The sequence below is a fragment of the Nicotiana tabacum genome, chromosome 14 (assembly GCF_000715075.1).
Source record: "Nicotiana tabacum cultivar K326 chromosome 14, ASM71507v2, whole genome shotgun sequence".
Lineage (NCBI taxonomy): Eukaryota > Viridiplantae > Streptophyta > Magnoliopsida > Solanales > Solanaceae > Nicotiana > Nicotiana tabacum.
In genome coordinates this window covers 42,076,804-42,090,205 of record NC_134093.1, presented here as the reverse complement: position 1 = coordinate 42,090,205, position 13,402 = coordinate 42,076,804, and the positions used below count along the sequence as shown (strand labels likewise).

General features: G+C 33.4%; 1 protein-coding gene across 1 annotated transcript; it reads left to right on the top strand.

Annotated features, from left to right (window-relative positions):
* The first annotated feature begins 408 nt into the window (after positions 1-408).
* On the top strand, positions 409-1,878 carry LOC107809549 (uncharacterized). The gene has a single exon (XM_016634206.2). It carries the CDS (start codon positions 548-550, stop codon positions 1,424-1,426), a length of 879 nt encoding a protein of 292 aa, XP_016489692.1. The 5' UTR covers positions 409-547; the 3' UTR covers positions 1,427-1,878.
* The last annotated feature ends 11,524 nt before the right edge of the window (positions 1,879-13,402 follow it).

Below are 13,402 nucleotides of genomic sequence, written 5' to 3'. Positions count from 1 at the left end.
AAGGTACAACTGCTCATCCGCCTTCGGAGTGTGGAGCAAGGGTGGACTCGAAAGGTACCGTTTGAGTTCTTCCAAAGCTTGTTGGCACTCCGGGGTCCAAGAAAAGTCTCGGACCTAACATTACAACTGGTTTGGTTATTTATTCTATCTTTAATTCACTTATTTAACGTTATTGATTACTTATATTGAATTAGTCCACGTCATTAAAACCGCGTATAAATTCAATTGTTATCCATTTTTTAGGGTAAACAATATATATATATATATATATATATATATATATATATATATATATATATATATAAAATTTGAAAAATTAAATAATGCACACAGTGTCGGCAACGTAGATCTGCCACTGGTTACCTAATTGGTTAACATTTTAAAGGTCCTCCTATTTTCTTTCACAACAACCTATTTTCTACGGTAACTCAACTCTCCTCCCTCCCTTAATTACTTCCTCATCCTACTCTTGTTGTTCCTTTCTATTTTTGTAAAGTTTCATTCATTCCTCCCCTTTACCATTATCTGATCTCAAAACATCAAAAAAATGGAGCCTATATTCCTTTGTTTGTTCTTTCTCTTCACCCTCACTTCAGCACAATCCATTGATTCATCACCAAACATGCAGCCTACAGCTTCTTCTCCAAAACCAAAAGTAAACTCACTAATTAGTCATTCTTCATACCCTCCTGGATATGAACACTCAGCAATATCTCCGTCATCAGAAACAGAATCAGTTAATTCAGAAACAGCTTCTTATTCTCATTCTGGCATCTCTTTTCCTCCTTCAGATGCTCCTTCACTCTCACCATCTAAATCAGAACTAGAATCAGAATCAGAATCGTCTTCCTTTGAACCATCAGAATTTTCTTCCATTTCCACTGATTCTATTTCCTCCAGTGATCAAGCAGCCGCTTCCGGTCTATCTTCTTCTCTTATGTCCAATACTCAAAACGACGACGGTGCAAGTGCTAATCATGATACTACTATAAAGAAAATATGCGACAATACTGACTACCCTGATCTTTGCACCGCAACTGTTGCTCCATTTATGCGTGGAAGTGCTGTCAATGTACAAAAAGTTCTTGAAGTAGCTATGAAGGCAAGCGATCAGTTTGCCAAATTGGGATTTGCAGCTGCGAAAAGAGCTTCTGAATCCCCTGCTATTCCCCCTAACACTAAGAAAATGCTTAAAACTTGCCTGGATAGTTGGGATACTGTGTTGTACAATTACGAGCAAGCTATTGAGGCTCTGCGTATTCATGACAGTGGACGTATGAGCACTATGCTCAGTGCTGCTATTACTGATATTTCAGATTGTGAAGATGCCTTTGAAGGTGTGATTTCTCCTTTGATTGAGTATGGTGAAAAGATGATCAAAATGACTAGTATGTGCCTAGCCATTGTTTCACAAATCGCGAGTTAGATCACAAAATTTTCTTTTTTTTCACAGCACACAATTGATCCTTAATCACCTCGCCTAATGTTATTTGCACTAACTTCCGTTGTTATGGCGCACCCGTGCACCGGGTGTGCCATAATAACATTCCAAATGATCGTATCATACTTCCGTATAGGAATTCATTTGTGTTATTGTGTCTAAACATTTTGTACATGAGTTCGATTGCACTTTTTATGCTCTAATTTAGTCAGTGATATACAAAGCAACACAAAATTAGATATATTACATAAAATCTAACAGAATAAGAAGATGGTTATATTTGAAGGGAGCAATATAAAGAGTCAACGAGCCCCATTATTGTGGGAATATTGCAGATCAAATTACTTAATTTTAAATGTAAAGCAATATATAACTATCACATCATATATATATTATAATAAAAGTGGGAAGCTCCTATCTTCCAAGTTAGATTACAGTTTTGCCCCTAATGTAACTTAAAATGTATTAAAGCATAAAACATCTAATATAATAAATATTAAATATTAAAACCTTTTATTAAATGCAGTTTACCCTTCATAAAAACCTTTTATTAAATATTAATTTCAGGTGCATTGAATTGATTAATGAAGAGGGTGTTTCAACTGCCAAAAATTATTAAAAGATGTAGCAATTGTAAACGTTTTCTTAATTACATTAATTACACCATAGTCTTTTCACATTTCAACCTCGTACGTTTTATCCTTTGAGCTTCCATATGTAATTAGTAGTACGGAGTAATATTTACCTATATTCTTTTATATCTTTCTTGTACTATATATATAAAGGTGCACAACAAAAGTGGTAATCACTAATTCTTTTCTTCCGGTAAAGGTTTACTGTTATGGATTTTGCTCAATACTACCTGGACATGTATTTTATTTTCCTGTCTAAGAGCTTATATTTATAAAGTAACATGTACTATGATATCAATTTCTGTTAAACTATTGGTGATAGAATTTATACTTTTTATTTAAATTGTTAAATGAGTTCTTATCTAGAGTACATGGTACAACACATAATAGTAAAGTTTGAAATTTTATATGCAGATTATATTTTTTCATTTGCGAATTGATGTTGATACATATGAAGAATTGTTTTTTAAAAAACTGTTCAAGCATGCTTATGCTTCACCAGAAAAGCAACTCGGGATTAAAAAATTTCAATACCTACTTCTCATTTGAAAATCTGAAAAATAATATCTTGATATGTCATGCTCTTAACCTGATTAGGCGGATCGGCACTTAGTGCCTTAAGTTGACTGAGTGAACTAATATGTAATATTCTAAATGACTATCACATAATCCTAAAATATGTGATACTGGTATAAGTTTATATATATGGTTGATTCACTCGGTCAGGTTAAAACACTGGGTGTCGATCGGGCTCACTGAGGTTTGGAGCATGACATGACACTTGCGTTATGCTTATTAAACTTTAAACAATTCATAATTTGACTCTCTTCTGATAGTTATGAAAAGTTGAACCGATAAATTTAATCTCAGTCAATAAGAATAATTTTTTATCATTATATTAAAGGTGATATATTGATTTTTGTTTTCATGAGCCTATTATGTCATTCCTTCTATGCACAGAGACGAATCCAGAATTTAAAACTTGTGGGTTCCACCTATCTCAAACGATAAAATAAAAAGAAAAAGAAGTCTTCATGGTGGCTGATGGAACTTAACCCTCAACCAAGAGGGCAGCAAAACCTTACAGGTCCTTTTTCTACCACTGGACCAAAAACAAACTTTGTTAGTGGATTCCCAACTCATAATTTTTATTTATTTATTGAATTTCTCGATATAAATACAGAATTCATACAAAACTTAGGGGCAACCTAACAGCCTAAATCCATCCCTGCTACACACACATGTGAAAACAAGAAAATTACACGAAGAAGCTAAGTTGGAGAAGAGATTATTTCTGCGATTTAGTTGAATTTAGTTGAATTTATTAAGGAATTATTTCATGTTAGTGCTTTTCTTCAATTTCAAAAGTTTGATTTGTTTTGATATTTCTTCAAGTTTATATTAACGAGAAAATTATTAAATCATATTATATGATGCTCAAATACATATTTGTCAATTAACAGGAAAGAACTCTTAAAGTTGCACATGCCATATTATGGAAGATTTTCTTTTAGAAGAAAATTTAGCAATCAATTGCATATATTAACATAAGAAAAACTAAACAGTAAAAAATGATAAATAAAAAAAGAAGCAATGAAGAAAAGTCATTTTTCTAAGTTTAGAATCAATCTGAATATATGTTATATTAGAAGAATTGTTGCTCATTAGTTATATGTTTTAATATTATTTATACTATTTTAAAAATATGTATAAATCGATATGGGACACGTGTCCAAAAACTATAAGGAAAAAAGCACACACGTGATAAAGTTATTTCAGACAAATACCCAGTATACCCGGAAATAATGGAACTTCTCAATTCTCATCACACTTAGCTCTAGCTTTTTGTTCCCGTCGTCAATGCCTCACAGGAGTGAAAACAAGACCACTACTCTATTTGTTTATTATTATTTAAAATATTTTTATAGGAAATTTTTAATATGCTGATGTGGAAAATTAATTCTTCATTTAAGAAATAAATTTAATTTATACTATACTGATGCCACTAGAAGCAAATTGGAGAGAGCAAATTAAAGGACACAACTTTTTCTAAAAAGACACTTTAAAAATATTAATTCTTTATCTTTATATTTTATTTTTAAATAGGATATTAAAATTATTATTAGAAGGGCATTTTAATAATTCAACTTTTAACTTTTAAGGTTCCACTTTTATTAAACTAGTTTCTCTGCATGTCACGACCCTAATTTCCCTCCGTAGGATGTCGTGATGGACACCTAATCTCTAGGACTAGGTAAGCCGAATACTTACACTAATCTAAGGCAATTTAACAATGACAATTTGAAACATAGTTTAATATAAATACCGAAACAAAGCGAAATAGGCCTACGCGGCAATAATCATTACAACCTCACAAGATTTGGTAATACAGAGTCACGAACTCTAGCTGAATACATAGAAATATCTCAAGGATCGAAATATAATACTGTTCAAGTGACAAGCTGACAGTACAATATAAGGAAAGGACTCCAAGGGATTGCGACGACCAAGCAGCTCTACCTTGAATCCTCACGATTAACAAGCTAACTCTGCCCGAGTCCGATATCTCCAATACCTAGCTCTGCACGAAATGTGCAGAAGTGTAGTATGAGTACACCACAGTCGGTACCCAATAAGCAAATTGGAGAGAAATAAATTTAATTAATTCTTCATTTAAGAAATAAATTTAATTTATACTATACTGATGCCACTAGAAGCAAATTGGAGAGAGCAAATTAAAGGACACAACTTTTTCTAAAAAGACACTTTAAAAATATTAATTCTTTATCTTTATATTTTATTTTTAAATAGGATATTAAAATTATTATTAGAAGGGCATTTTAATAATTCAACTTTTAACTTTTAAGGTTCCACTTTTATTAAACTAGTTTCTCTGCATGTCACGACCCTAATTTCCCTCCGTAGGATGTCGTGATGGACACCTAATCTCTAGGACTAGGTAAGCCGAATACTTACACTAATCTAAGGCAATTTAACAATGACAATTTGAAACATAGTTTAATATAAATACCGAAACAAAGCGAAATAGGCCTACGCGGCAATAATCATTACAACCTCACAAGATTTGGTAATACAGAGTCACGAACTCTAGCTGAATACATAGAAATATCTCAAGGATCGAAATATAATACTGTTCAAGTGACAAGCTGACAGTACAATATAAGGAAAGGACTCCAAGGGATTGCGACGACCAAGCAGCTCTACCTTGAATCCTCACGATTAACAAGCTAACTCTGCCCGAGTCCGATATCTCCAATACCTAGCTCTGCACGAAATGTGCAGAAGTGTAGTATGAGTACACCACAGTCGGTACCCAATAAGTATCAATACTAACCTCGGTGGAGTAGTGACGAGGTACAAGTCAAGACACTCACTAGACAAAATAACTTGTGCAATATATAAGTATAAAACTAATAATGGAAAGCAGGAATCAGTAAATGGCAACAAGAATCAACATGTGATATAAATAGTAAGGCAATAGGAACATCATGAAAGCACCGTTGAAACCAAATAAGAAACACAATGACAACCAATACATCAAGCCATTCTAACACAAGTTTCGCAACGAAAATTATCCGAGATGCCTCATCTCCTAGTCACAAGTCACGGGTCTCAACCCACCATCATATGCTCACCGCACCTTGTGCCCACATTTCAAATCACAACCGCACGGACAACTCACGTGCCAACATCTCAATCCACCGACATGGTCACATGCTCACATTCACAATCCGCCCGGCATGGTCACATGCTCACAATCACAATCCGCTCGGCATGGTCACAAGCTCACAATCACAATCTGCCCGGCATGGTGACAGGTTCACAATCACAATCTACCCGACATGGTCACATGATCAGTATCAACATAAAAACAGATAATACAAGAACACATGGGCATGATTAATAAATGTCAAGTCTCATTCTCCTGAGCTAGTATAAGCGGCATGCTACGGTGTTTGCTTGTGCGAGTGTACTACTGCAACCCAAGTCAACAAGTAATATCAAAGACATCGAGTAGCTCAGCGAAGCAACACAACAAGTCACGTAAGGTGTATGACATACACAAGAAAAATCACACCATCACACAAAAATTACCAACACAATGTCCCCAAGACATCACACATCATCCCTGACATTGCCACCCTTATCTCTCCGATAGCCATCCGTATCACTCCGCCCTGACAATATCATTAGCCACCCTTATCTCTCCGGTAGCCACCCGTATCACTCCATAATAGCCACCCTTATCGCTCTGCCCGAAAAATAACACAATAGCCACATGTATCACTCCGTACATTCAACAACAATGAGATGCCACCCTTATGCCCCGCATGACAACAATGGTGAAATGCCACCCTTACACTCCGCATAACAACAACCAAACCACACGACAATTCATATGTGCTAACGTTACAACAACACGACATATCGACTCGTATCACAAGTGCCCATAGGCCGCAACCTTTCCAAAGATCGAACAATATCAATATTTCTATAACAAATAGCCCATGGCTCGACACAATATGTATAGAATCTCAATAACAACAAAATGAGGGGGAAAGTAACTCAACAAGGAACAACACCCCCTTTAAACATAATTTCTATTAAAATAGATTAGTGACTTTCGATAACCTCAATTCCAATTAATTATTTAAGAATAAACTCAATAGTGAAAGTATCTCCATGAAATGACATATTCCGGATTCTAATGTATGAATTAGGCTAACAATGAAAGAGATGGCATGAGCTATTACTACGTCTAAATGCATGAGAATGACCCGGCAACAAAGGGATATCATGTAACAATAATTTCAACTAAGAATAACTCAACAATAAAAGAAATCACATAATGGTAAAAGTGGTAACGATTTCAAATAAAGCATAGAAGAGCAAACTCGAAAAGTAAAGGATCTGACATGTAACGACAACTTCAAATAAAGTATGTGATAGTAAACATGACGAATAAAAGATATAATAGGTGCTAACAATTTCAAATAAATACATGAAAGAATCTTAAGAGTCTAAACCGGTCAATTTTCACATATAAGCCCGAGTACGTACTCTTCACCTTGTGTACACAACTTTCACATAACACAATTAACACAAACGACTCAAATCCTAAGGGGTAGTTTTCCCCATACAAAGTTAGCCAAGATACTTACCTCAAAGAAGCTAAACCAATACTTTAAAATGACCTTCTCGTGTGAAACAACCTCCGGACAGCTCAAATCTAGCCAAAATAACTTAATATTATAAATAAAAATCATAGGAAATAATTTCGGATAATAAAGTTTCGATCTTTAATGAAAACCAAAAAGTCAACCTCAGGACCGCATCTCAGAACCAGACAGAATTCACAAAATTTGAACACCCATTCCGATACGAGTCCAACCATACCAAAATTATCCAATTCCGATATCAAATCGGCCTTCAAATCCTCATTTTACATTTTTAAAAGTTTATACAAAAATTCTCATTTTCTCCAATTCAAATCACTAATTTAATGTTAAAAACAAAGATGGAATCATAAAATATAATCAAATCCGGGTAAAGAACACTTACCCCAATCCAACACGTGAAGAACCCCTCCAAAATTTCTCAAAATCGAGGTCTACAACTCAAGATATAATGAAAATGGCCAAACCCTCGAGTTATAAACATTCTGCCCAGCACTTCTGCTTTTGCGGACCAAGAACGCGCACCTGCGCACTATCTTTTGCGAGCCAATACACGCACCTACGGTTTCCACTTACCAGGCCAGAACGCGCACCCACTATAAAAATAAACTAGAATTAGCTACAAACGTCGTCGCTAATCTGTCGCTAAAACGCTCGTAGCTAACAAATTTTTTTGATAATTCGTTGCTAATCCGTCGCTAAATGAGATTAGCGATAAATTTTTCTGTTTAGCTACAGAATTTGTCCGTCGCTAAAACCTGGTTTTTTAGTAGTGACCTGCGCAAAAGGGTCGCACCTGCCACACCGCAGAAGCGCCAAAAACTTCAAAGAAGCGGACGACCATCTGGAGCCTCTATTTCGCATCTGTGATCATTATTTCGCAGATGCGATATCGCGCCTATGGTTCCTCACCCGCAGAAGCGGAAGACCTGAACATGCCCCAACGTCGCAAAAGCAACCCAAATTTCTCAGAAGCAACCCCGTACCTGCGCTTCAAAATGCGCAGATGCGATGCACCTGAACCAGACTTGCCAAAAACATGGAAACAATCCGAAACTCGTCCGAAACACACCCGGGGTCCCAAGGACCCCGTCCGAACATACCAACAAGTTCCATAACATAATGCGGACCTGCTCGAGGCCTCAAATCATATCAAACAACATCAAAACTATGAATTGCACCTGTTGTCAACCAATTTTGACCCTCCCTTTTAAAATTAATTTACTTATATACTTAATAATTTACAATAAATATTTTAAAAGTGTTTTCTAGTAACAAATACTTATTTTTACAAATTAATTAAGTATTATTTTAAAAATTAATCACGTAGTATTAATCCATACTATATTAAAAGTAGGAAGCCCATAACTAAAAATTTAAATTACCAAATTACCCCTCGTATTAATCTAAATTCTTTACTTTTTAAATAAATAAATAAAAATATCAAATTTATTTGAAGGGATGTAACCCTTCAGATTTTATATTACTAATGTGACTAACCGTTCCTATTTCATTTGAAGTGTCATTATAAAATGTTATGTCTTTTTAATAAGTAACTAAATATTTTTTTTGCAAGTTTATTCAACCGTTGGCTTTAGTAATATATATATATATACACACACTTAATTTTTTCAGTTGAATACTCACAAGTACAAGTCTGCACATAACAAGATCCCATCTCCAATATTTTCGGTGTTAGTAAGTCGAATTCTTCTGGATAGATTTTTCATATTGTCCAAATCCTTTGAGCAATTTTATTATCACTCTAAATTATGTAACGTATAGAACTATAGAGGGAGAAAGAAGACCTATACATATAAACTCTCATAATATCATCTAGACACTGTGTGGTTTGGAAGCTCTTTCTGATATTTTTTCTTTCTTCGCTATACAAATATATCATTCTCCTTTTTTGTCAATTCTTCGGGGTTCACGGTTCAAGAATTCTTGAGAGTTGAAGAATATTAAAAGGGCAGTGTGATATACAAAGTATTCTGCATTTATGCAGGGTTTAAGAAATAACTGCACCTCAAGGAGTATGATGCATACAACCTACCCTAATGTAAATTGAAGAATATATTTTTAAATATTCCTACTGGGTTGAGGTTTTACGACAGAAGAAATCAAAAAAATAATTTTAATTTTTCCCTTCATTTTGATCGGTAGTTTTTCTAATGCTTTAATCTTCTTGGTTTCACTGAATATCTAATTTCATACGTAGATTCTTTTCATTAATTTATATATCAACTATTTCTATTACTTAATTAATAGCTTTATAAAGTGAAACAGGATATCCTTTGATTTAAAATAAAAATTCAATCGAGATAATGAATATTAATAATTATTACTTTATGTCCTTTTGAACATCATCAATTATATTTTATTTGATCACGTTCTTTTATCAATATTTTAAAAGGCGGGGTATGAGGCGGAGCATTTTATGAGGGGCAAGGCATAAGTCCTGATACATGGGGCATGCACCATGGATCCTTAACGTTTTTATTTTATATTTTAATAAAATGACATAATAATCACAAAAATATACAAATTAAAGTATATTAAAAATTTAAGAAAAATAAAAAAAGGATTAGATATATAGCATAATAACTGCAAATAAAATATAAATTACATTAAAAGTTTAAGTAAGAAAAATTAGAAAGGATTAAAATATCTGCATTTTTTATGAATATAAATAATGCAATAGTGTTAAAGTTACTGTGAGAGAACCATTAACTATAACGTCTTATTTTTAAAATGATTGAAAATCATAATATTTTTAAACAAATTGCACAATTTACCTTCTAGAAGTTAATAATCAATAAACTTTATTTAAAATATTAATTACTCCTGATGAGTAAATATAAAATTACCTTTAAATAACAAAATAATAAAAGTTTAATAATTTTAAGAGAACATAGAACTAATATATGAAGACCTGTAGCAAGCAATGACGCAAAATTTTAGCTATTAAAATGATATATATTCACCCTCATGATACTCTCAATTAATAAATATGTAATACTAGGGCTTGTTATTTTGAGTTACTCACAAGTTTCATATTCCATATATGAATAGAAGTTTTAGTCATTCATTTGTTAGAATTATGAAGGTTAACAATGCTAATTTGGGAATTTAATACATGATTTGCATTAATAACCGTTAGCCGAGTACCGCGCGGTGAGTGTTAAGCGTGTTTCGGGCACTTGGGGAGTAAGCCTTAGAAAACTAAGCCCCACACGTGAGCCTTATAGTATTTTGATATTGCCCTACCCCGGACGAGCCTCGAGACGAGTCCCAAAATTTTTTTTTAAGACACTGCCTCTTATCTGCATAAGTTGAGAAAAATTTGGAGACGATATTTACAAAATGGAACAATATGATGCATCTAATGTAGAAAAATTAAACATGGCAAATCATGAGAAAAGCATACACAAAGGATCAGGTGAAGCTATCAAAGTTATATTTGTTATTCAACGTTATACAACGTATTGATTATACATATATGTGTGGGTATTTGTGTGCGCGTACATCTATTACATATACTACATTATTTGTCAAAAAACTTTTATATTTACTTTTATGTTAGTATATTATCACTGGGAACGATATTGGGAAGAGTAAAAAAATATGTTGTGTTTGCATCATTAGAAAGCTATTTAGTTTGTCTATCACAAATAATTACTACTTTTTGTAGGTATACACAATGAAATTAATAATGATCTCCTAGCCATCCTAAGGAAGACACACATGTTGATCGAATTTTTGTACAAACTTCTAAAAAGTACTACTTTCATTCTATCACAACTTCTTGATATGTATGCAACAATAAAAATGAGACGGCTACAGTTTCTTGAAGACAAGGCAGAAACTTTATGACATGAAACATTTGCCACAATCGCCAATGCTGGGTAACATGCACATTTAAACTGTGTTGCAAACAAGAAAATAGTCAAGCAGAATATTCGACATATTAAAAGAATTATTATTATTTGAACATTACTTTGTTGCATTGAGTTTTATCTTCATCACTCAATATATATATATATATATATATATATATATATATATATATATATATATATATATATAACCAAAAAATAAACTTTAACCAAATGAGAAAATATTGTACTAGCTTAGTTGATTGTGTATAACTACAAACTATAACGGTGAGCAAAGTAGAGAACAATATTACTAAAGAAATATCTCTTTCTCCCAGTATTTAAATTTTGATTGTTCATTTTTGTAGGCTCAAACAATGTCCAATTATTTTAATCTCAACAAATAAATTATCATATGACAATCCACGTTGATCATTCACAAAAACTTATACTTTATTCTTTCAAGTATAATTATTTACTCAAAATTTTATCTTAACATTATTGATATATTCCCTCCGTTCACTTTTACTTGTCCAGTATTCTAAAAATAGATTTTCACTTTTTCTTGTCACTTTTAGCATATCAAAACAAGACAATTTTTTTTTTCTGTTATACCCATAGTATTAATTACTCATTTCAAATTATTTTCTCAAATCCATTGAAAATATGCATCAATTAATATGTGTATCATGGTAAATTATGCACTTCATTTATTATTTCTTAAGGGGTGTGCAAAGTCCATAGTGGACAAGTAAAAGTGAACAGAGGAAGTACTATAAAACTCGACATATATACACGTGCAACGCACGTGCCAAGAAACTATACTATTGTAAGATTATTAAAATAACTTTTATATATACATTACATAGGTCCTATAATTAATTTAATGAATTACTTCTTAATTTCTAGTTAATTAGGCTACTATGTTAAAAATCCGAAATTAGTGTTGCAATTTAGAAAATAAAGTATTTTTATAAATAATTAACTAAAATAATTAGTAGTATATAAAATAATTATAATTTTACCACATTTTATTGGAAATTGTTAAGTCTATTTATATTAATTTCAAAAAAGGGATTAAAGGACAAAAGGCTACTATTGCAATTCTCAATTAAATGCAAAATGATCATCTTTTAAATTATTTTTGGCCCAAACGTGCAAGCCAGTCCGAAATATATCCAGTCCAAATATCCCATCTCCATTCCAATGTGGCAATCCAGGCCACTCTCTTTGTACCAATCACTGCGTGCCGCGTCACCCTCCCTCACCACTAACAAAACAAACACACTCGCATCTGAGCCGTCGGTCCATCTGATCAACGATTCACATTTTATCTCTAATTTTCTTTTGATTTTAAACACCCACCCCAGAGATCTCATTCCCATCGTCCAAAATCGCATCATCTAACGGACACAAAAAATCCCCCCTAAAAATCCTAAATGATCAAATTATAAAGGCCGTTGATCATCAGATCCAACAGCCCAGGTTCTATCTCTCGTCTTTAACCTAGAGATGGACCCTTATTCCCCCAAACCCTAATCATTCACTCAAAGACCTGGCCATCCTCATTTCCTTTTCCTCTCTCTTTTCTCTCATCTCCATCAACCATCAATCTCCCAAAACCTTGCATAAATTTGTGCAAGGTCACTTGAAACCACTCTAAATCATCCCTTCTATCCTTGCTACACCACGAATCCTTCTAATAATATCTAATTCATCGCACAAATTCAAGACCCCTAATTCGAAACCCTAAGCTCGAAAAGGAAAACCTTCAAATCACCTGATTTTCTCTCACGAGTCAAAGATCGAGCCTGAAACCACTATTTGCCTTCTGAAATCCGCGAATCCAGCCGGCTATTTCCTATCTCATCACTCAAAATTCAAAATACCCAAACCTGAAACCTTAGACTCAAAAATGCAATATCAAATCTCCTAATTTCCTTTGTGTTCTGTCAAATCGGAGTATGCATGGAGTCGTTCTCAGAGTTCATCATGAGGATTCGATGTCCAGAGGTCAAACTCAGTGACCTCTAAACAATAGAGTTTAATCGCTGGTCCTCTGCCTTCAACGATTCAATCCCCCTGTAAACTCGACCCTGTTTTCCCCTATGTTTCTCAGATTGTTTACTCGATTTTGCTATCATCATCAACCTTTTGTCACTTTCCACTCATGATTTTCAATCCGTTGAAATTCTAGAGCCTTAATGGAACTATAAATAGGGTCTTTAATGTTCTCACCTAATATTATCTACA